General features: G+C 42.0%; 1 protein-coding gene and 1 long non-coding RNA gene across 8 annotated transcripts in view; one reads left to right on the top strand and one right to left on the bottom strand.

The window, feature by feature from the left end:
• ADAM17 (ADAM metallopeptidase domain 17) overlaps positions 1-21,598 on the bottom strand; it is a 67,408-nt gene that overhangs the window by 12,481 nt on the left and 33,329 nt on the right. For 6 of the 7 annotated variants that reach the window (XR_010149632.1, XM_515293.9, XM_063790125.1 and 3 more), the window contains 6 exons: positions 20,183-20,296; positions 17,074-17,218; positions 16,872-16,960; positions 8,907-9,059; positions 4,108-4,307; positions 1,109-1,212 (listed from right to left, as the gene is read on the bottom strand). Coding sequence is in view for 6 of the 7 variants with exons in the window: in XM_515293.9 (XP_515293.4) it covers positions 1,109-1,212; positions 4,108-4,307; positions 8,907-9,059; positions 16,872-16,960; positions 17,074-17,218; positions 20,183-20,296 (805 nt within the window). In the remaining variant the exon portion in view is untranslated. Of the gene's footprint in view, positions 1-1,108; positions 1,213-4,107; positions 4,308-8,906; positions 9,060-16,871; positions 16,961-17,073; positions 17,219-20,182; positions 20,302-21,598 lie in introns of all 7 variants that reach the window. The other variant, XM_054678233.1, reaches the window with a different exon arrangement.
• Positions 379-8,543, top strand: LOC134807947 (uncharacterized). Its single transcript, XR_010149633.1, has 3 exons — positions 379-480; positions 4,387-4,552; positions 7,187-8,543. It is a non-coding gene; the product is annotated as an uncharacterized LOC134807947 (long non-coding RNA).

Here is a 21,598-nt window from a genome sequence, read left to right as displayed (position 1 = left end):
TATGCAAACCAAATGGATGATTACATAAGAACTCCTCCAAATTCACAGTAGTGAAATAACATGAAACCCAATTTTTAAAAAATGAACCAAATATATGAACTGGCTATTCACAGGAGAAATCTGAATAGCTGAAAAATATAAAGAGATGCTCAAGAAAAATGTAAGTAAGTGCATTAGGACAAGGGCTGTTAAAAAAAAAAGTAAGAACAAGAGATTACTTTATACTCATCATGCTAATAGGACAGCAGGGTAATTCCAAGTGTTGGCCAGAACGTCAGGATAAGGAGTCCTCAGACACAGGCAACCTAGCAGTGGTGCTCTAGAGACCAGCATATCCTGCCTCTGTGACTACACAATGACACTCCTCCGTACCCAGAGAAACACACAGGTTCCTGAAGGGACGTAGGAGGATGTGATCTGTGTCCTATCTGGGATATCAAGGGGATGAAGGCAATGGAAGTAGCTACCACTTGGTGACTTGTAAGTAAAACACAGCCAATCATATAACTAAACAATATGTAGGTGTCCCCAACAGTGAAATACATATAGATACATATAGAAAAACTGGTTACCCTTCTAACTTGTATCCTGCTTCCTCCACACTATTCCAGTGCATAGATTCATGATAACATTCATTATCCCAAGATTGTCATTTTGATTGTTTCCAAAATTTTGCTATTAGGATGTAGCCATAAAAAACCTTGTTAAATTATCTGTAGCACAATACGGATAATTCTTTAAAACATGATACTGAATTTTTTAAAAGTAAATTTAAGGTAGAATATCATTTTGGCACATTAAAAACACATACATGCACAAAACACTATATGATCTTTCAAGGATATACACATATCCAGGCAAATGTTAACCACAGTAGAGTGGATGTCTGTGAGGAGAAAGAGGAGAGTGATGGAAATGAAAGAGAAATAGAAACAGGTCTTAAACCCACCAAAGCCAAGTGTCACAAACAAAGGAATGCCAGAAACTCAACCCGGCATATGAGATTAAAAATAGGGTGTCTCTCATCTGAACAAAACATAATCTTGTTTTTCAAAGACACACACACACTTGACCCACAGCACTCCAAGGAAGCAACAAGAACACGAACCTGTGCAGTAGGACACGCCTTTGCAAGTAGCATTAATCGCCTCCTGGCACTTCTTCTGGGCAGTCTCAAACTGACAGTTTTTACAGCAAGGACTGTTCCTGTCACTGGAGAAGAACAGCAGACAGGAACAGAGCAATTCAAATTATGGCCCCATATCAAATCAAACGCTACAGTTATGTTACAGTGACCTGAAGATCACCGGGGAAGACCTCCTGGCTCCGTCACCCACTCCTACATCATCAGACATCTCCGCTGCTAGAGCTACCTGCACACACTTTGTCCCTTCCTAATGTGCGTGAGGTCACATCAATGCCACACTATAGGAGAAAAGAATGGGAACACAGCAATCACCTGTGAAACATCTTGGTGCCCTTGGTTTTCATTCATTTAACGCATTAATTTAAAAAAGACAAGATGGGCTGGGCGAGGTGGCTCACACCTATAATCCCAACCCAACACTTTGGGAGGCCGAGGTGGGTGGATCACCTGAGGTCAGGAGAGTTCGAGATGAGCCTGGCCAACATGGTGAAACCCCATCTCTACTAAAAATACAAAAATTAGCTGGGCGTGGTGGTGCACTCCTGTAATCCCAGCTACTTAGAAGGCTGAGGCAGGAGAATCGCTTGGACCCAGGAGGCAGAGGTTGCAGTGAGCCGAGATCGCACCACTGCACTCCAGCCTAGGCAACAAGAGAGAAATTCTGTCTCAAAAAAAAAAAAGATGAGGCAGGTGGACCACGAGGTTAGGGGTTTGAGACCAGCCTGGCCAACATGGTGAAACCCCGTCTCTACTAAAGATACAAAAAATTAGCCGGGCATGGTGCTGCATGCCTGTAATCCCAGCTACTCGGGAGGCTAAGGCAGGAGAATAGCTTGAACCTGGAAGGCAGAGGTTGCGGTGAGCCAAGATCGCGCCACTGCACTCCAGCCTGGTCAACAGGGCGAGACTCTCTCTCAAAAAAAAAAAAAAAAAAAAAAGACAAGGAAAAAAAAAAAAAAAGACAAGGTGGGGCCACAAGGCAATCCATAGCTAAGACACTCGGCAGCCAGAACTCTACTCCCCATCAGTATTTACAGCGTTAATATGCACTGTATCCAGTTAAATCTCAATTATTCACCAGAAAACTGAAGTTTAACCCTTTTACTTCTAAGCCAGGCACTGGTCTATCAGTGTATATAAAAAATGAAAACCTGGGTAACTTTCTAACTTGTAACCTACTTCCTCCACACTATTCCAGTATATAGAATCATGATAACATTCATATCCCAAGACTGTCATTTTGATTGTTTCCAAAATTTTGCTATTAGGATGTAGCCATAAAAAAACCTTGTTAAATCTTATACCCTTGTTAAATCTTATCTCTGTTGCCCAAAAGATTCTTTGGGCGGCCAGGAGCAGTGGCTCACACCTGTAATCCCAACACTTTGGGAGGCTGAGGCAGGCAGATCACGAAGTCAGGAGTTCGAGACCAGCCTGGCCAACATGGTGAAACCCCATCTCTACTAAAAACACAAAAATTAGCTGGGCGTGGTGGTGCGCACTGTAATCCCAGCTACTGGGAAGGCTGAGGCAGGGCAATGGCTTGAACCCAGGAGGCGGAGGTTGCAGTGAGCCAAGATCACGCCACTGCACTCCAGCCTGGGCGACAGAGCAAGACTCCGTCTCAAAAAAAAAAAAAAAAAAGAAATAAAAGATTATTTGGGCCAGGCATGGTGCCTCATACCTAGAATCTCCACACTTTAGGAGGCTTAGAAGGGTGGATCACTTGAGCCCAGGACTTTACAACAAGCTTGGGCAACATGGCAAAACCCCATCTCTATAAAAAATACAAAAAAAATTAGCCAGGTGGCACACACCTGTAGTCCTGTCTATCCGGGAGGCTGAGGTGGAAGGACTGATTGAGCCTGGGAGGTTGAGGCTGCAGTGAGCCATGATCATGCCACTGCACTCCATCTTGGGCAACAGACTGAGACCCTGTCTCAAAAAGAAAATAAAGGCCAGGCACGGTGGCTCCCCTCTGTAATCCCAGCACTTTGGGAGGCCAAGGTGGGCAGATCATGAAGTCAGGAGATCGAGACCATCCTGGCCAACATGCTAAAACTCCGTCTCTACTAAAATACAAAAAATCAGCCAGGCGTGATGGTGCGTACCTGTAGTCCCAGTTACTGGGGAGGCTGAGGCAGGGGAATCGCTTGAACCTGGGAGGTGGAGATTGCAGTGCGCTGAGATCGCGCCACTGCACTCCAGCCTGGCAACAGAGCGAGACACCATCTCAAAATAAATAAATAAATTAAATTAAATTAAATAAAAAAGATTATTTTGCCAGGCACGGTGCCTCACACCTGTAATCCCAGCACTTTGGGAGGCCGAGGTGGATGGATCACAAGGTCAGGAGTTGGAGACCATCCTGGCCACCGTAGTGAAACCTCGTCTCTACTAATACAAAAAATTAGCCGGGCATGGTGGTGCGTGCCTGTAGTCCCACTACTCAGGAGGCTAAGGCAGGGGAATCACTTGAACCCAGGAGGCAGAGATTGCAGTAAGCCAAGATCGCGCCACTGCACTCCAGCCTGGCGACAGAGCAAGACTCTGTCTCAGGAAAAAAAAAAAAAAAAGATTCTTTTAACTATAGGACTGCTAAACCAAGGAGCATGCAAGGTCAAGGATTTTGTTACATAATGTCACACTGCTTTCCAGAAAGCTTCTTCTTTTCTTATTTGTTTTTTGTTTTTTAAGAGATAGTGTCTCACTATGTTGCCCAGGCTGTTCTCAAGCATTTCTCCCACCTCAGCCTCCCAGAGTGCTGGGATGACAGGAGTGAGCCACCGTGCCAGGCCCAGAAAGCAATTTCTTGCTGTGAAGGGCAAAAGAGGTAAATGTAAACAAACACACTCACACCACTTTCAGTTGATTCTAAAGCCCCTGCAAGTTCATTCTTCTCTTATTTTGGACATCTTGTTATACCAACTTCCCAAAATCCCTGTGGAGAGACTCCTCACCTGCACTGGACACCTTCCTTCAACGTGCAGTCGCTGTTGCAGCAGGTGTCGTTGTTCAGATACATGATGCCAGGATCGCACTCTTCTCCTTCATCTACCCTCGAGTTCCCACAAACTTTATTGCTGCGTTCTTGAAAACACTCCTGGGCCTTACTTTCAATGGTCTTATAGATTGATTGTTTACTGCAGTTTGAAAACATCTTGAGAGAAAAAAGGCAATAAGGACCCAAAATAATATCATAAAAATGTATTCCCATGCAATGTTTGTGTCTTCTCTAGAGACAAACTCTTAATGTAAAACCACCATCAGAGCCACCCTGGAGTTATGGCAAGGCCACCACAGTCTCCTCCAAAGGCCACTGATATGGAACTGGGAACCTCCCTCCATAGAATGCTAAATGGCTGATGTGAACTTGGTTAAGGATCTATAATTCTTCTTATGAAGGTAAGCAAGCTAATACAAATACTGAGACCAAACATCCCAGTCAAAGCCCACTTAAGGACAAGCAGAATAGCACAACAGAGAGCTCGTAGCTCCATCAGACTTGAAATCTCCTCACCTCAGGCATGCCACTCATGCAGTGACAAGAATTAAGAACCTCTGTAGGTTAATGTTGTCCCAGACAAAACAATTCAGAAATGCAGGAGAAGGGGTTTCTTCTCGTTCTTTGGCTACTTATATGGATGATCCAAGTTTAAAGTTGTTTAAATATTTGAGCTTAGTAATAGGCATAATAGTACATTTTACATAAATTAAATCCCCAATTGTTACCTAAACATTTTCATCAACCAGCAAGACCAGTGTCTCAAAAAGTCTCTACACTAGCTTCCCACCCTGGAGTACAGAACCACTAGGATAACTCCCTTTTAAGGCTGAGGGTTTTATCAGGAGCTCTAAAACTGTGGTCATTTTCCAGACCTCCTGAAGTTATCAAAAAAAGAAGAGGCTTAGGGAAAACTGAGCATAGTTACTTCTTAGGTCGGGGTCTCCAAAGTGCTCTGCAGATGCCAAAATGGCTTCACTTTCACCCCAGACAACAATCATGAAGCCCCTGAGAGCCAAGTGTATGAGACCCTCCAAAGGTGCCTGTAACTACCAAATCAGACACCAAAGGAGCTAGTTTCAGAAAGATAGCAAAGACCTCATCTTACACAGAAATACTAACTGGCTTTTTAAAAAACATCTTCAAATCTGTTTTTTTTTTTTTAGATAGAGTCTCGCTCTGTCACCAGGCTGGACTACAGAGGCACAATCTTGGCTCATTGTAACCTCCGCCTCCCGGGTTCAAGTGATTCTTCTGCCTCAGCTTCCTGAGTAGCTAGGACTACAGGTGCACGCCACCATGCCCAGCTAATTTTTGTATTTTTTGTAGAAACAGGGTTTCACCATGTTGACCAGGATGGTCTCGATCTCTTGACCTCATGATCTGCCCACGTCGGTCTCCAAAGTGCTGGGATTACAGGCGTGAGCCACCGCGCCCGGCCCAAATCTGTTGTTACAGTACAGATGTCTAAGGGGTCTGGTTATTCTAATCGGGGCCTCAGGCAGTTGGCATTTTGGTGGGTTTATTCATCAACATCATGTATCTCTGGGCTCCATTTTATCAGGTTAAAATGGAGTTAAAATTCACAGTGAACAGGTAAGAAGACCTCTTCACTGATTTGTCAGAGTTACAACTCCCAAGCAGCTGGAGAGCACTAACGATAAAAGGACCAACCCTCCACTCTGGCTTTCTGCCTACACATCCCTGAAGATCTGGCAGCTTCTGTTTGCATCCTTGTCATAAGACCTCCTCTTCCCTTCAGCAAACCTTCCTAAGAAGTTACAATCTCAAAGGTCCTACACTCCTTTTCACTAATGTCATCTGTCCACAGAGAAGTCCACCCACAGCAAACTGCTCTTCATAGGCTTGCCTAGTAGAGGGTGATGGGTTCTGTCTTTCTAGGTCAAGGAACTACTTTATTTTTGTCCTGTAAGCCCTTTTCATCAGTTAAAAATATTTTTATTAAGGAATTCATTTAAAACATAGGCTGGGCACAGCAGCTCATGCCTGTAATCCCAGCACTTTGAGAGGCCGAGGCAGGTGGATCACCTGAGGTCAGGAGTTTGTTGACCAGTCAGTTGACCAACCTGGCCAACATGGTGAAACCCCATCCTACTAAAACTACAAAAATTGGCCAGGTGTGGTGGCATGCACCTGTAACCCCAGCTACTCAGGAGGCTGAGGCAGGAGAATCGCTTGAACCTGGGAGGTGGAGGTTGCAGTGAGCAGAGATCACACCACTGCACTCTAGCCTGGGCGACAGAGTGAGACTCCACTCAAAAAATCATAATAAATAATAATAAATAAATAAAACATAGAAGATGCACATTATCTTCTTACAAGGGGACTCCTACTTGGGCAACCAAACTAGAAAAACACAGACTAAATATGATGTGCTCAGCACAAAATAAATAAATTGTTCTTCATTGATACAGACTGGCAGCTCCAGAAAAAAAAAGTTCTTCCCAGGCCCCATTCTCATTAGCAAGTTCTTTTTTTTCTTTTTCCTTTTTTTGAGACAAAGTCTCACTCTGTCATCCAGGCTGGAGTGCAGTAGCACAACCTTGGCTCACTGCCGCCTTGAACTCCCCGGGTTCCTCCTACCTTAGCCTCCTGAGTAGCTGGGACTACAAGCATGTGCTTCTATGCCCAGCTAATTTTTGTATTTTCTGTAGAGATGGAGTTTCACATGTTGCCCAGGCTGATCCTGAACTCCTAGGCTCAGGTGATCTGCCCACCTCGGCCTCTCAAAGTGCTGGGATTACAGGTGTGAGCCACCATGCCTCACTGGCAAGTTCTTACAGGGCTGTTTTGAAGAGCCCCAGAACTGGCAGCAGGAAGAGTCAGCAGCATGCATGTCCACTCAGGCAGTCTGCAAAGTAAAACATTTTGCTCCCAAGTTCCGACACTATCCTCATAACCAAGAAGCATATGACCTATTACTTAGAGAAACAGTATGCAATATGGTAGCCACCAACCATATGTGGCTACTTAAATTTTGTTCCTAGTCACATATTTTACACTTTCTATTACAGAAATATTCAAGCATCTATGAAGTAGACAGGATGGTATCATGAATGCCCCCGTGCCCCTCACCAGCTTCAACAATGATCAACTTATGACTTCACAGCTCCTCTATATCCGCGCTACTTTTCCTCTGCTCCCACACTGCTGTTTTTGTTTGTTGGCTTATTAACAACTTTATTAAGACATATTTCACATATCACAAAATTAATCCATTTCAAGTATATAACTCAGTGATTTCTAATAACTTTACCAAGTGTTGAAACCATTGCTATAAGTCAATTTTAGGACATTTCCATCCTTCCAGTAATGTCACTCATGTCCTTTTACAGTTAATGCCCATTCCCGTCTCCCATCACAGGCAAACATTATTAAAAATTTAAATAAAATAGAATTTACAATTCAGTTCCTCAGTTTCTAGCCACATTTCAATTGCTCCACTGGGCTAGTGGCTACTATACTGGGCAGAGCAGACGCAGAACATCCCCCGCCCCACAGCAGAAAGTTCTATTGGGCAGCACTGAACTATAGTGAACATGATTAGAAATGCAGAGACTATGAAAAGAGAAGGAAAATTCAACAGTTAGACAGGTTGGAAGAGTAGACAAAAAGGGGTAGAAAAATGTTTCTCTGGCACAAGTTGTCAAGCAGAGGAAAAATAAAACATAACATGCAAAGTAACAGAGGAACTGTTTACACATAACAGCCAAAGAAAATGAGATGCAGAAAATATACATAAAAAGCCAAAAAAAATGAGATGCAACAATCAAAGATCACGAAAAGAACAGGAGGCAGAAATTTCAGAAAGCAGGGTGTCAGAGCCAGGGAAAAGCAGAAGTAATCTTGCCCTCTGTGTCCAGGGAAGGCTTGCACATTAGCCCACAGCCAAGCTCAAAATAGGAGTCAGGACAAATACTTCACAATCTTTTGTGATTAGAATCAGACTCCTTTAAGGTCTCCCCACCGACCCTCTTTAACTCAGCAGTGCAACTATTGTTTTCCTCACACTGCTTTATGCTGTTTAACTTCAAATAAAATGAAAGAACCAGATATTTATTAACACAACTTTTAGTTCAGACTCTAAGAGTTAGTCACAGCACTCTTAAAGTCTCTGAAAGTGTTTTACAGTATCCCAAATCAACTAGTATTCTCTATCAGAAACCCTCAATAGTAAATGATTCCATTAATTATTCAACAAATATTTGTTACATGCCAGATACTCCTACTAGGCACTGGAGATAGAGCTATGAATAAGATAGAGCTATGAATAAGACAGACAAGGAAGGGCCTTTCTCCCATGAGGCTTGTAGTCAGGCAAACTATGTGTTTAACTGCAAAAGTTAATAAAAACGTGTAAATTGTACATGTAAATTGTAGAGTTAAAATGAATGACAACTTGTAAATGAAATGACAAATTTTTAACATAAAGCCTGAGCCCACCAGACCCTGAAATCCAGAACTCCAAAAAAAGCCATTATTATTAGTAATTTTTCCTAGAGCTCAAATCTACACCATTAAGCTTGACAACAAAGTCCAAATGATAGTTTTAACCAGATTTAGATGAACCGTGCTTCACCCCAAAACACACAGCCACGTTTCAAGGTACTTTGTAATTTGCACATCCATCCCTAGGGAAACGCCTAGGAATGGAATACGTTTCTGAGCTCTCATTATGATCATTATACACAGCCTCTTTCCAAACCACATAAAAAATTCTCGACACACACATACCTTATTGTTCTCGTGATCGCCACTCACAGCTATGGGATACATGACATATTTCCCTCCCTGGTCTTCATTCGGGGCACATTCTGCTAGACCATCCGGATCATGTTCTGCTCCAAAATTATGTCCCAATTCATGAGTTGTAACCAGGTCAGCTTCCTTAAGGATCATGCAAAGAAAACATTATTTCTCAATATCCAGCCATCACCTACTTCTGCCAGTTGGGCCTATGCTGTCTTAAATAGAGCCTTATAATCAGATCAACAAGAGAGTAAGAACTGCATGCTTATAATACCAGCATTTTAGGAGGCTGAGATGGGAGGATTACTTTACTCTAGGAGTTTGAGGCCAGCCTGGGTAACACAGGGAGACCCTATCTCTACAAAAATAATAAAAATATTAACCAGGTGGGCTGGGCATGGTGGCTCACGCCTGTAATCCCAGCACTTTGGGAGGCTGAGGCAGGTGGATCACGAGGTCAGGAGTTCGAGACCAGCCTGGCCAACATGGTGAAACCCTGTCTCTACTAAAAATACAAAAATTAGCTGGTCATGGAGGCACGCACCTGTAATCTCAACTACTCGGGAGGCTGAGGCAGAATTGCTTGAACCCAGGAGGCGGAGGTTGCAGTGAGCTGAGATCACGCCATTGCACTCCAGCCTGGGAGACAGGGCGAGACTTCGTCTCAAAAAAAAAAAAAAAAAAAAATTAGCCAGGCATGGTGGTGCACACCTGTGGTCCCAGCTACTTGGGAGGCTGAGGTGAGAGTATCACCTGAACCCAGGAGGCTGAGGCTACAGTGATCTATGATCACACCACTGCACTCCAGCCTGGGTGACAGAGTAAGACTTTGTCTCAAAAAAGAGTAATAACCGGACTATGATTCTTCTACCAATTATATGAATTTGACAGAATAAGTAGGATTTTATTTAATACTATCAAACATTATTGTAAGTAGTAACAAATCAATTTAAGAAAATGTAATTTATAAGATATACTGGAACATTCATAACAAAACATCAAACCTTGGCCATTTCAACCACACACAATCTGGTGCTGATAAATGCAATAAGCTAACTGTAGTTAACTGTCCAGCCTCCTCACATGCCCCTTGGCCCAATCACATGTCTGTTAAAACCTAAAGCATCTCAGCAGAAAGGGAAAAAAAAGCAAGGGGTAAAAAAAACAGTATGGATAGGCGCAGTGGCTCACACCTGTAATCCCAGCACTTTGGGAGGCCAAGGTGGGTTGATCGCCTGAGGTCAGGAGTTCGAGACCAGCCTGGCCAACATAGTAAAACCCCATCTCTACTAAAAATACAAAAAATTAGCTGGGCGTGGTGGTGCACGCCTGTAATCCCGGCTACTCGGGAGGCTGAGACAGGAAAATCACTTGAACCCAGGAGGCGGAGGTTGCAGTGAGCTGAGATCATGCCATTGCACTCCAGCCTAGGCAACAAGAGTGAAACTCTATCTTAAAAAAAAAAAAAAAACCACAACTAAGGAACAACAAAACAATGTTTTATTTTCTCAATGACTGAATTCATGTCCAATAACAATCTTAATGACCTAGAGGACTTGGTTTATTAGAATCCAGTTGCAGGGCTGTACTTAATCTATCAGATTATCAGATGATTTCTATATGAATAATAAATTTTGCCAATAAAGCTAAAATTTTTTTTCCATATTTATCTGAATAAAATATCAAACTTAAAGGCCAGGCACAGTGGCTCACGCCTGGAATTCCAGCACTTTGGGAGGCCAAGGCAGCTGGATCACTTGAGGTCAGGAGTTCCAGACCAGACTGGCCAACACGGTGAAACCCTGTCTCTACTAAAAATATAAAACCTAGCCAGGCATTGTGGTGGGCGCCTGTAATCGCAGCTATTTGGGAGGCTGAGCCAGAAGAATTACTTGAACCCAGGAGGCAGAGGTTGCTGTGAGCCGAGATAGGCCACTGAACCCCCAGCCTGGGCAAAAGAGTGACAGTCTGTCTTAAAATAAATAAATAAAATAAAATAAAATAAATACATATACATATAAACTTAAAATTCCTGAGTTCTTTTTTCCTAAGGGGGGGAAATCACTCCATAGAACCTGAAAAAATAATATTTTGCAAGTCATTTTTCTATACAAGAAGTCTTTCCCCATGTTCATATTAAAACCGTAGTGGGAAAAAAAACTTAAATTTTTAGCAAAAGCACTCAAATCCCAAAGGTGTAATGTAGAGAAATATCTCCTAACTGCTTGGGGAAAATTCATTAGTGGATTTGCTAATGACTCTTAAAAAAATCTTAAAAATTTCAAATCAAATTTTGTTTTTTGCTGTGTTTTTTTAAGAGGAAAGTTCTGGAAGACCAAAGAAAATATGTCATGAAATCAAGCCATTAAGAAGTTGTGACTCCAAAAAAGTAAAAGCGTGAGCTACTGTACACACATGTATGTTTCTATCCATGGCTCCTGGCTTACAACCCTCCGTAGCCCTGGTTACGGTCTTCTGTTATAATGTTGGGGTGCTTTAGGGCTCAGGAGCAATCCTCAGGAAACAGAATCTCTCTCTCTGACCTTCTCCTGTCCTCCTTTTACCTGATCCAAGGCAGGACTCTAATCTGATTGTGGGTCCAGAGATCCTCATGCTCATTCTCATTCTAGAGAGGGTCCTGCCCTTTACTGTGGAGGGAGGAATGCTGCACAGAGAGGTCAAGGAGAATCTGGACAGGCCTTGGTGGGCTTCCCCACTCAGTCGGTTAGTATGAGAACATACCCATTTTGTCCAATCACATTTCTACACAGTTGTCATTCGTGCTTATGTAATGAAGCCTCCATAAAATCTCAAAAAACAGGATTCAGAGAGCTTCCAGAGAGCATTTTGAATACGTGGAGGTTGACAGGAAGGTGCAAAACTCATTCGTGTGCCAGGAGGGAGGTACATCCCAACTCCATGGGGACAGAAGCTCCTGTACTTGGGACCCTTCCAGACCTCGCCCTATGTATCCCTTCATTTGGCTATTTCTTTGTATCCTTTCTTTTTTTTTTTATTTTTTGAGACAAAGACTCCCTCTGTTGACCAGTACAGTGGCGCAATCTCAGCTCACTGCATCTCTGCCTCCCAGGTTCAAGCACTTCTCCTGCCTCAGCCTCCCGAGTGGCTGAGATTATAGGCATGCACCACCACACCTGGCTAATTTTTGTATTTTTAGTAGAGACGAGGTTTCACCATGTTGGTCAGGCTGGTCTCAAACTCCTGACCTCAGGTATCTACCCACCTAGGCCTCCCAAAGTGCTGGGATTACAGGCGTGAGCCACCGCACCCAGCTTCTTTGTATCCTTTAAAATATCCTATGTAATAAACCCATAAACTAAGTTAAGCTTTTCCCTGAGTTCTGTGAGCCACTTAAGCAAATTAATCAGACCCAAAGAGGAGAATGTGGAAACCCCAACTTGAAGCCAGTTGGTCAGAAGTTCTGGAGGCTCAGACTTGTAACTGGTGGGGAGGAGGGAACAGTCAGTCTTGTGGGACTGGGCCCTCAAGCTGTGAGATCTGACACTATTTCCGGGTGGAGAGTGTTTGAATTGAATTGGAGGACACCTAGCTGATGTCTACTGCTTGATATGTAGGGGAAAATCCCCACACGTTTGGTCTGGTCACACAAGTCTTCTGTGTTGATGATGATGGTTGTGATGTGAGAATAGAGGAAAAACACAGTTTGAGAGATTTTTTCCCCTAAAACAAAGTACCATAAGAAAAAAATAAATTTAGAAATTAAGGCCAAGCACGGTGGCTCACGCCTGTAATCCAGCAGTTTGGGAGGCCGAGGCAGACAGATCACCTGAAATCAGGAGTTCGAGAGCCAGCCTGACCAACATGAAGAAACCCCATCTCTACTAAAAATACAAAATTAGCTGGTCGTGATGGCGCATGCCTGTAATCCCAGCTGCTCAGGAGAAAGAGGCAGGAGAATTGCTTGAATCCGGGAGGCGGAGGTTGCAGTGAGCCAAGATCACACCATTGCACTCCAGCCTGGGCAACAAGAGAAAACTCCATCTCAAAAAAAAAAAAAAAAAAAGAAAAGAAAAAAAGAAATTAAAAGATTCCCAAAAGCTAATTAGTGTCTTTTTCTTTTCTCATACCACTCTACATTATTGTTCAACATTGTCCAACAATGATAGACTGGATTAAGAAAATGTGGCACATATACACCATGGAATACTATGCAGCCATAAAAAAGGATGAGTTCATGTCCTTCGTAGGGACATGGATGAAGCTGGAAACCATCATTCTCAGCAAACTATCGCAAGGACAAAAGCCAAACACCGCATGTTCTCACTCAAAGGTGGGAATTGAACAATGAGAACACTTGGACACAGGAAGGGGAACATCACACACCGGTGCCTGTCGTGGGGTGGGGGGAGGGGGAAGGGATAGCATTAGGAGATATACCTAATGTAAATGACGAGTTAATGGGTGCAGCACACCAACATGGCACATGTATACATATGTAACAAACCTGCACGTTGTGCACATGTATCCTAGAACTTAAATTTAAAATATATATATATATACACACATATATATATATATATACACACACATATATATATATATACACACATATATATATATATATATATATATAAAAAGAGACAGGGTCTCGGGCCGGGCACAGTGGCTCACGCCTGTAATTCCAACACTTTGGGAGGCCAAGGCGGGCAGATCACAAGGTCAGGAGATTGAGAACATCCTGGCTAACACAGTGAAACCCCGTCTCTACTAAAAATACAAAAAATTAGCCGGGCGTGGTGGTGGGGGTGCCTGTAGTCCCAGCTACTTGGGAGGCTGAGGCAAGAGAATGGCATGAACCCAGGAGACAGAGCTTGCAGTGAGCCAAGATCATGCCATTGCACTCCAGCATGGGAGACAGAGCGAGACTCCATCTCAAAAAAAAAAAAAAAAAAAAAGAGGATCTCGCTAAGTTGCTCAGGCTGGAATGTAGCGGGTATTCACAGTTGCATTTATCACACTACAGCCTCTAACTCTTGGCCTCAAGTGATCCTCCCGTGGAGCTGGGACTATAGGCTCCTGCCACCACCTGTTTTTAAATCACCCAAAGTCCACAGTTTATGTTAGGGTCCACTCTTTGTGCTGTATATTCTATGTGTTTCAACAAATGCATAATGTCTTATACTGACTGTTGAAGTATCATACAGAGTAATTACCCTGCTCTCCACCTATTCATCCCTCCCTCCCCCAGCATCTAGCAATCACTGATCATTTTATAGTCTGCATGGTTTTGTCTTTTCTAGAATGTCATATATTTGGAATCATATAGTATGTAGCCTTTCAGACTGGCTTATTTTACTTAGTAGTATGCTTTTAAGGTTCCTCTATGTCTTTTCATGGCTTAATAGCTTTTTATTTTTTTCTCATTTTATGGATGTGCCAGTTTATCCATTTACCAACTAAAGGATATCTTGGTTGCTTCCAAGTTTTATCAATTATGAATTAAGCTGCCATAAACATTCTTATGGCCGGGCGTAGTGGCTCACACCCGTAATCCCAGCACTTTGGGAGGCTGAAGCAGGCGGATCACCTGAGGTCAGGAGTTCGAGACCAGCCTGGACAACATGGTGAAACCCCATCTCTACTAAAAATACAAAAATTAGCTGGGAGTGGCAGTGGGCACCTGTAATCCCAGCTACTCAGGAGACTGAGGCAGAATTGCTTAAACCTGGGAGGCAGAGGTTGCAGTGAGCCGAGATTGCGCCATTGCACTCCAGCCTGGGTGACAAGAGTGAAACTCCGTCTCCAAAAAAAAAAAAAAGAAAAAAGAAAAAGAAAAGAAACTGCCAACTGTCTTCCAAAGTGGCTGTTCCATTTTTGCATTCCCACCAGCAATTAATGAGAGTTCCTGTTGCTCCATAGCCTTGTTGGAATTGTGTTGCCAGTGTTTGGGATTTTAGCCATTCTAATAAGCTACTAGTAATAGCACATTGTTGTTGGGTTTCTTAAAAAGTTTTTTATAGAAATAGGATCTCACTAATGTTGCCCAGGATGGGTCTCAAACTCCTGGGCTCGAGCAATCCTCCCACCTCAGCCTCCCAAGCAACTGGGACTACAGGCATGTACCCCTACACCCAGCTTCATTGTTAATTTGCAATTTCCTAATGACATATGACGCTGAGCATCTTTTCATATGCTTCTCTGCTATCTGTATATCTTTGGAGGTATCTGTTCTGCTCTTTTGTCTGTTTTTAAATTAGGTTGTTCATTTTCTTATTGTTGAATTTTAACAGTTCTTTATACATATGTAAATTTTTATTTATTTATTTATTTTTAATTTTGTAGAGACAGGGTCTGACCATCTTGCCCAGGTTAGTTTCAAACTCCTGGGCTCAAGTGATTCTCCTGCCTCGGCCTCCCAAAGTGCCGAAGATTATAGGAATGAGCCACCATGCCCGGCCTCTTTGTATATTTCAGATAGCAGTCTTTTCTCAGATGTGTCTTTTGCAAATATTTTCCCATACCCTACACCAAGTATAACATCATAGTCAAAAAATCAGTATACCAACCAGCCCTTTGGGAAGCCAAGGTGAGTGGATCACTTGAGGTCAGGGGTTCATGAGACCAGCCTGGCCAACATGGTGAAACCCTGTCTCTAAAACAAAAATATAAAAATTAGCCAGGCGTGGTGACAGGTGCTTGTAATCCCAACTACTCAGGAGGTTGAAGCAGGAGAATTGCTTGAACCCAGAAGGCAGAGGTTACAGTGAGCCAAGATGGTGCCACTGCCCTCCAGACTGGGCCACAGAGCAAGACTCTGTCTCAAAAAAAATAAAAATTAAATAAAAATTAAAAATCAGTATATCAGATACTAATATTTCCTACCAACATCTCTCTCCCCTTCTTCCTTACTTAATGAGCCCTAATTTTGCCCAGGACAGCAATATACTCAGCTAAAATAGCCAGCTTTCCACATTCCGTTGAGGCTAAGGGAAGCCACGGGACCCAGTGCTGTCCAGTAACATGTAAACAAAAGCCAGGATGGGGCCTCCAGAGAAGCTTTTCAGAAGGGCCAGACTAGGCTAGCCATGTTCTCTTTCTCCTCCTTTCTCCAACACAGAAGAGAACCATCTTAAAACCATGAGGTGACATGCATGAGGACAAAGACTTCCTGCTTGTTCTCGAGCCACTGAGGGCACCTCTGAGTTGCTGTACCACCCAGAAAATGCTATCCCTGAACTTCTTGTTGACTGAGACAAATAAACCCCTTATTTAAACCACTGCTTATTTAATTTTCTGTTATTTGTAGTCAAACACATTTTAACAGACATAGCTGGAGAAAAACAAGATCTTAAGATATTCCAGAGAAAAAAACAGGTGACAAACAAAGATAAGAACTCAAAATGACTTCAGATTCTTTAGAAGCAACATGCACAGAAGACCATAGAGAACATGAGAACTAAGAATATACTCAGCCAAAATTATCAATCAGGCTTAAGAGTGGAATAAAGACATTTTCAGATATATGAAATCCCAACAATATGCAGGTCATCTACGTTTTCTTAGGAAGCTCCTGCAAGATACACTACACCAAAATGATGGCACTGAGAAAGAGGGAGACCATGGGGTTCTGAAAATAAGAGGGTGTGGGATGCCTTGAATGACAGCTGCACTGCAGGACTAGGAGACAGGGAGCTCTAAGAGTTGCTGCAGGTCAGAGGGCTCCAGGACAGAGGGTTCGAGAAAAGCAGTGGTCCTCACATGTTTCAAAAGAAGGCTGACAGGCCATTTTTATTTTCTTCTTTATGCTTTAATTTTCATATATCCCACGAAAATACATAAATTTTCTTTAGGCAGAAATTTTAAAAAAGTATATATTACATTTTTTTAAAAAATACCTACATAAATATATAACTGAGGTTCTACTACAATAAACTCTAACACTATTCTTTTAGAAATAAAACAACATACCTTTGTAAGGATGGTTTTACCATAATTCTTTGTGCTCGTCAAACCACTATTCAAATAGATATTTTTCTTCCCAACTGGGCTATAATAAGCTAAAGTCAAAAGGAAACAGAGATAAATTGCTTATTAAATACAGAATTATAATATAATCCAATCATCTTAATAATCCCAGCATCATATTCACACAAGAAATGGAAAAACTCACCCTTTGGACAAACACCTCCATGGCTGTTTGCTCTGGGAGAGCCAACATAAGCTAATCCAAGAGTTCCCATATCAAAATCTTGGTATGTGAAAAGGTGTGCCAAGCAAACTTTAGATGCTTCCTCAGCTATATCAAAGCTAAATTGCTTTGAAAGACAAAAAAAAAAAAAAAAAAAAAAGCATTCTTAGATTAACAATTACATCAGACTAAAAGATGTCATCTAAATCAACTAAACATTCCAGAACAGAACTATGATGGCATGCAGCTCAGCACCAGCAATCACAACCTCGTGCAGTGCTTTGCTCTTTCCCTGAAGTGCTTCTCCACCTGCACAGGTGAGAGGCACACACTGTCATCTGACAAGGGACACAAAAGGGAATAGTTCGGGAGCTTGCTCCAGCTCTTCAGAACTAACTCACTGCTCCTCCGAGGGCTGTTCTGAAGACATACAGCCCAGGACTAGAGATGCTCCAATTCGATAAGGGGATTGCAGCACTCCAGGCCAAAACAGATCCCTCTCAAGTATTTCAAGGATTCAATTGGTTTTATAGAAATTTTAATCTTAAACTTTTTTGAGCTTCATAATATATTGTCATTTATATAAATATACACTTATAGAAAAGCATACATACCCAGTTTTATGTTACTAAAATAAAGATTTTACATCCATTTAAATCAACACTGCAGGTTTGAGAGGATTTTTTTTTTCTTAATTTAAAAGGGCTTCATACATTACTTTAAAAACCTCTACCATAACCGTCCAGTGTCTCCAAGTTTAAAAAAACCTTAATTTGGGGGGTGGTTTTGATTTATTTTGCTTGAGACAGGGTCTCGCTGTGTCACCTAGGCTGGAATGCAGTGACGCAATCACAGCTCACTGCAGCCTCGACCTCCCAGGCTCAAGTGAACCTCCCACCTCAGCCTCCCAAGAAGCTGGTACCAAAGGCATGCATCACCATGCCTGGCTAATTTTTGTATTTTTTGTACACCATGTTGCCCAAGCTAGCCTTGAACTCCTGGGCTCAAACAATCCACTGCCTCATCCTCAGCCTCCCAAAGTGCTGGGATTACAGGCATGAACCACCATGCCTAGCCAAAACCCTCAATGTTTAAAATGCTTTAAATGAGAGGCCAGAGTGCCCTATATGAGGAATGAAGTGTGGTTACATGGGGATTCTGATAGTTCCGTGGTAAAAGGGTGAGGCTTCTAAGAATATTCTAGGAGGCTTAGGGAAGAAAACTGGAGAGGACCATCTGTCAACATAAGTCATTCTTCTCTTTGGTTCCTCCCCTGCCATGGGCTGTCTGGAGGCTCACAGAAAAGCAGACAGGCGCAGTGGTTCAGCTGTTCTAGGAGTCAGGATATCTGTGCTCAATTCAACCTCTGCCATCACCAGTTGTATGACTAATCAGACAAGTCATTTAATCTTCCTGCTACTGGCTGAATTGTGCCACCCCACAATTCAAATGTTGAAGTCCTAACCCTCAACAGTACCCCAGAATGTGACTCTATCTGGAAACAGGGCCCTTAAGGAGGTAATTAAGGTACACTGAGGTCATATGGGTGGGCCTTAATCCAATATGGCTGGTGTCCTGATAAGGAGATCAGAATATACACACACACTGAGGGAAGGACCATGTGAGAACACAGGGAGAAGACAACATCTACACCACAAGTACCGTGGCCTCAGAAGAAATCAACCCTGCTGACCCCTTGATTTTGGACTTCCAGCTTCCAGAACTGTGAAAACCCAAACTTCTGTTGTTTAAGTCCCCCAGCCTATGCTGCTTTGTCATGTCAGCTGGAATAAACAGTAACACTTGCTGAGCCTCCTCACAAGGATGCTGTCTCAATCAACCTCTCAGGGTGCTCAGCAGATCAAATTAGACAAGGTATGAGTGAGTACCACACAGGTGCTGCACATTATGCTTCTCCATCTGGATGAATAGTTATAATATCCTTTAATTCTATTGAAGCTTTGAAAACTTGATTTCAGCCTCATGAGACCCGAAACAAGAATCCAGATGAGCCACACCATACCTGGACTAGCCCATGCAAACTATGGGATAAATAAGTGTTGTTCTAAGCTGCTCCACTTGTGATAATTTGTTAAAGCAACAACAGGAAACTAATAAACTTGCCAACACATTAAAAGATAAAAACTATCGCTTCATATAAAGTCATTCTACACCAAAGTAATAGCACACACAAACTCAAGACACTGGAATCACATGGCAGCATCCTGTTATACAGCAAGACTCCAAATGACATAAAATGATTAAGTTAGCCATCTTTAGATTAATCGCCAGAATAAAAACACAAAGATTTTAAATTCCTGTAGAGAACTTTCAGATCTCCAAGCTATATTTCTACTCTCCAATACATGTTCATAACCTGTTTGATAATTACTGCCCTAAAAGATAAATTGATAAGCTTCAGAGAGAGCTGAACTAAGTGTGCAGAACTAATGAAACAGTGTGCAAAACCTCTATATATTGGGTATCCATGTTATTTTCTAGAGAAGATCCACTGATTGTCTCATTAGATCCTCAAAGATATTAAGGTTAAGACGCACTGCTTTGGCCGGGCACGGTGGCTCACACTTGTAATCCCAGCACTTTGGGAGGCTGAGGCGGGCGGATCATCTGAGGTCGAGAGTTCGAGACCAGCCTGACCAACATGGAGAAACCCCGTCTCTACTAAAAATACAAAAATTAGCCGGCCGTGGTGGTGCATGCCTATAATCCTAGCTACTTGGGAGGCTGAGGCAGGAGAATCTCTTGAACCTGGGAGATGGAGGTTGCAGTGAGCCAAGATCACGCCATTGCCCTCCAGCCTGGGCAACAAGAGTGAAACTCTGTCTCAAAAAAAAAAAAAAAAAAAAAAAAAAAAGGAAGCATTGCTTTATAGCGTTTTTCTTTTTCATAGAGTTTTTGTTATTTGTTGTCTATGCTGCTACACGGGATGGGGTTACTGCTGGATCAGCTGGAGGAGACTGCTTCTGGGTGTCCATCTTTTCTAACATGCTCCTTCATTAAAACACATACAATCCACATATCAGAAATGACAAAGTGGTGTTAGCACCATATCCAGGATTCTAAGACCTACCTCTAGCAACATCTTCACATCCCAAGCATCCTTTTCTTCATTTGGGTAACTTTTTGCCATGTTGTAGTGCTTTTCACCAGGTTTTACCTCTTGTGGAGACTTGAGAATGCGAATCTATACTTAAAGAGATCATATACTTAGAACACTTCCAAAATAAGTCAGAAGGCTCTGAATACTGCATTATTTTATCTGTTCAAAAAAAGAATCATTCTAGAAAAAAACATTTTAAAACCAAAATTCATAAATTCTTCAGTACTAATATTCAATGTTTGAAACAAACAGAGAAGCATATGATATGGAAAACATATGTCAATGAATTATTTATAATATTATAAATGTACTCTTAAATTTTCATATCCTCTATGTTTATTTTGAAAAAATAAGAACTTGGGTTACAGGAGCCTAAAATATTTATTACGACTATAGTCGACAATTCAGGAAAGAATAATAAAATATACATCTCTTTGTGCATCAAAGGAATAAAAGGCTAAGAATAGTCTTCTCCTTATACAGGCATTTCAGACAAATTCATATTAAACCTGCAAAGAAGAAAAAAAAAAGTAACAAAGGCTCCCATTAGTAAGTGTGAGATAAAGAAGGAAACCATGCTCAGCTCAGAGTTTCTGTGAGTCTCTCTTCCCTGCCTGCCTGCCTGCCTGCCTCCCTGCCTGCCTGCAGAGAAGGCTCATTCTGGTCTCCTCTGCCACTGTGTGGTAAGTTTACTGGGGTGGACTCTGCAGTTTTGATGGTGGCTGGTCAAGGTCAAATCTGGGATAGAACTACTTAGAAGCCCACCATGATGCAAATCTAAACCACATCCTCCAATCCATCCTTCATCAGATGTAAAGAAGTTAATGTTTTAATCTCCTATATTATTCCTGTTTCTTCAACTGGTTCCAAATGCCTAAAGCAAAAAGAAAATTTACAGGTTCCCTGAAACTCAAACATGATGCAGCTATTTATAATAAAACAAGTGAGGCAGCTTTACATGCATGAACATGAAGTACTCTCCAACATACTGTGAAATGAAAAAGCAAGGTGTAAAAGTGTACTGCCTAGCACCGTTGTGTCAAATACAGACATATACATACACTATACCTGCATACGACATCTCTAGAAAGATACATATGAAACTAGTGACATGAATGTCTTTGGGGAAAGGAACTGGTTTGACAATAAACAGGCTGCAGAGACTTACTTTTCACTGGCTTTTGTACTGTGTACATGTTACCTATTCAAATAATAACTTAAAAAGAAAATGCGTAACAGTGAAAGAGAATGAAAAGGGAAAAATAATTCTCTTAGTTTTATACAAGTAATATCAAAGTTTAACATTTATAAACATGGTGAATGATTTTTAAAATTTTTTTCAACCTCTAAATTCTATACTATATAACTTATAAAAATATGGTTTAC

This window comes from Pan troglodytes, chromosome 12 (assembly GCF_028858775.2).
Source record: "Pan troglodytes isolate AG18354 chromosome 12, NHGRI_mPanTro3-v2.0_pri, whole genome shotgun sequence".
Taxonomy (NCBI): domain Eukaryota; kingdom Metazoa; phylum Chordata; class Mammalia; order Primates; family Hominidae; genus Pan; species Pan troglodytes.
This window is presented reverse-complemented; position numbering and strand designations above follow the sequence as displayed.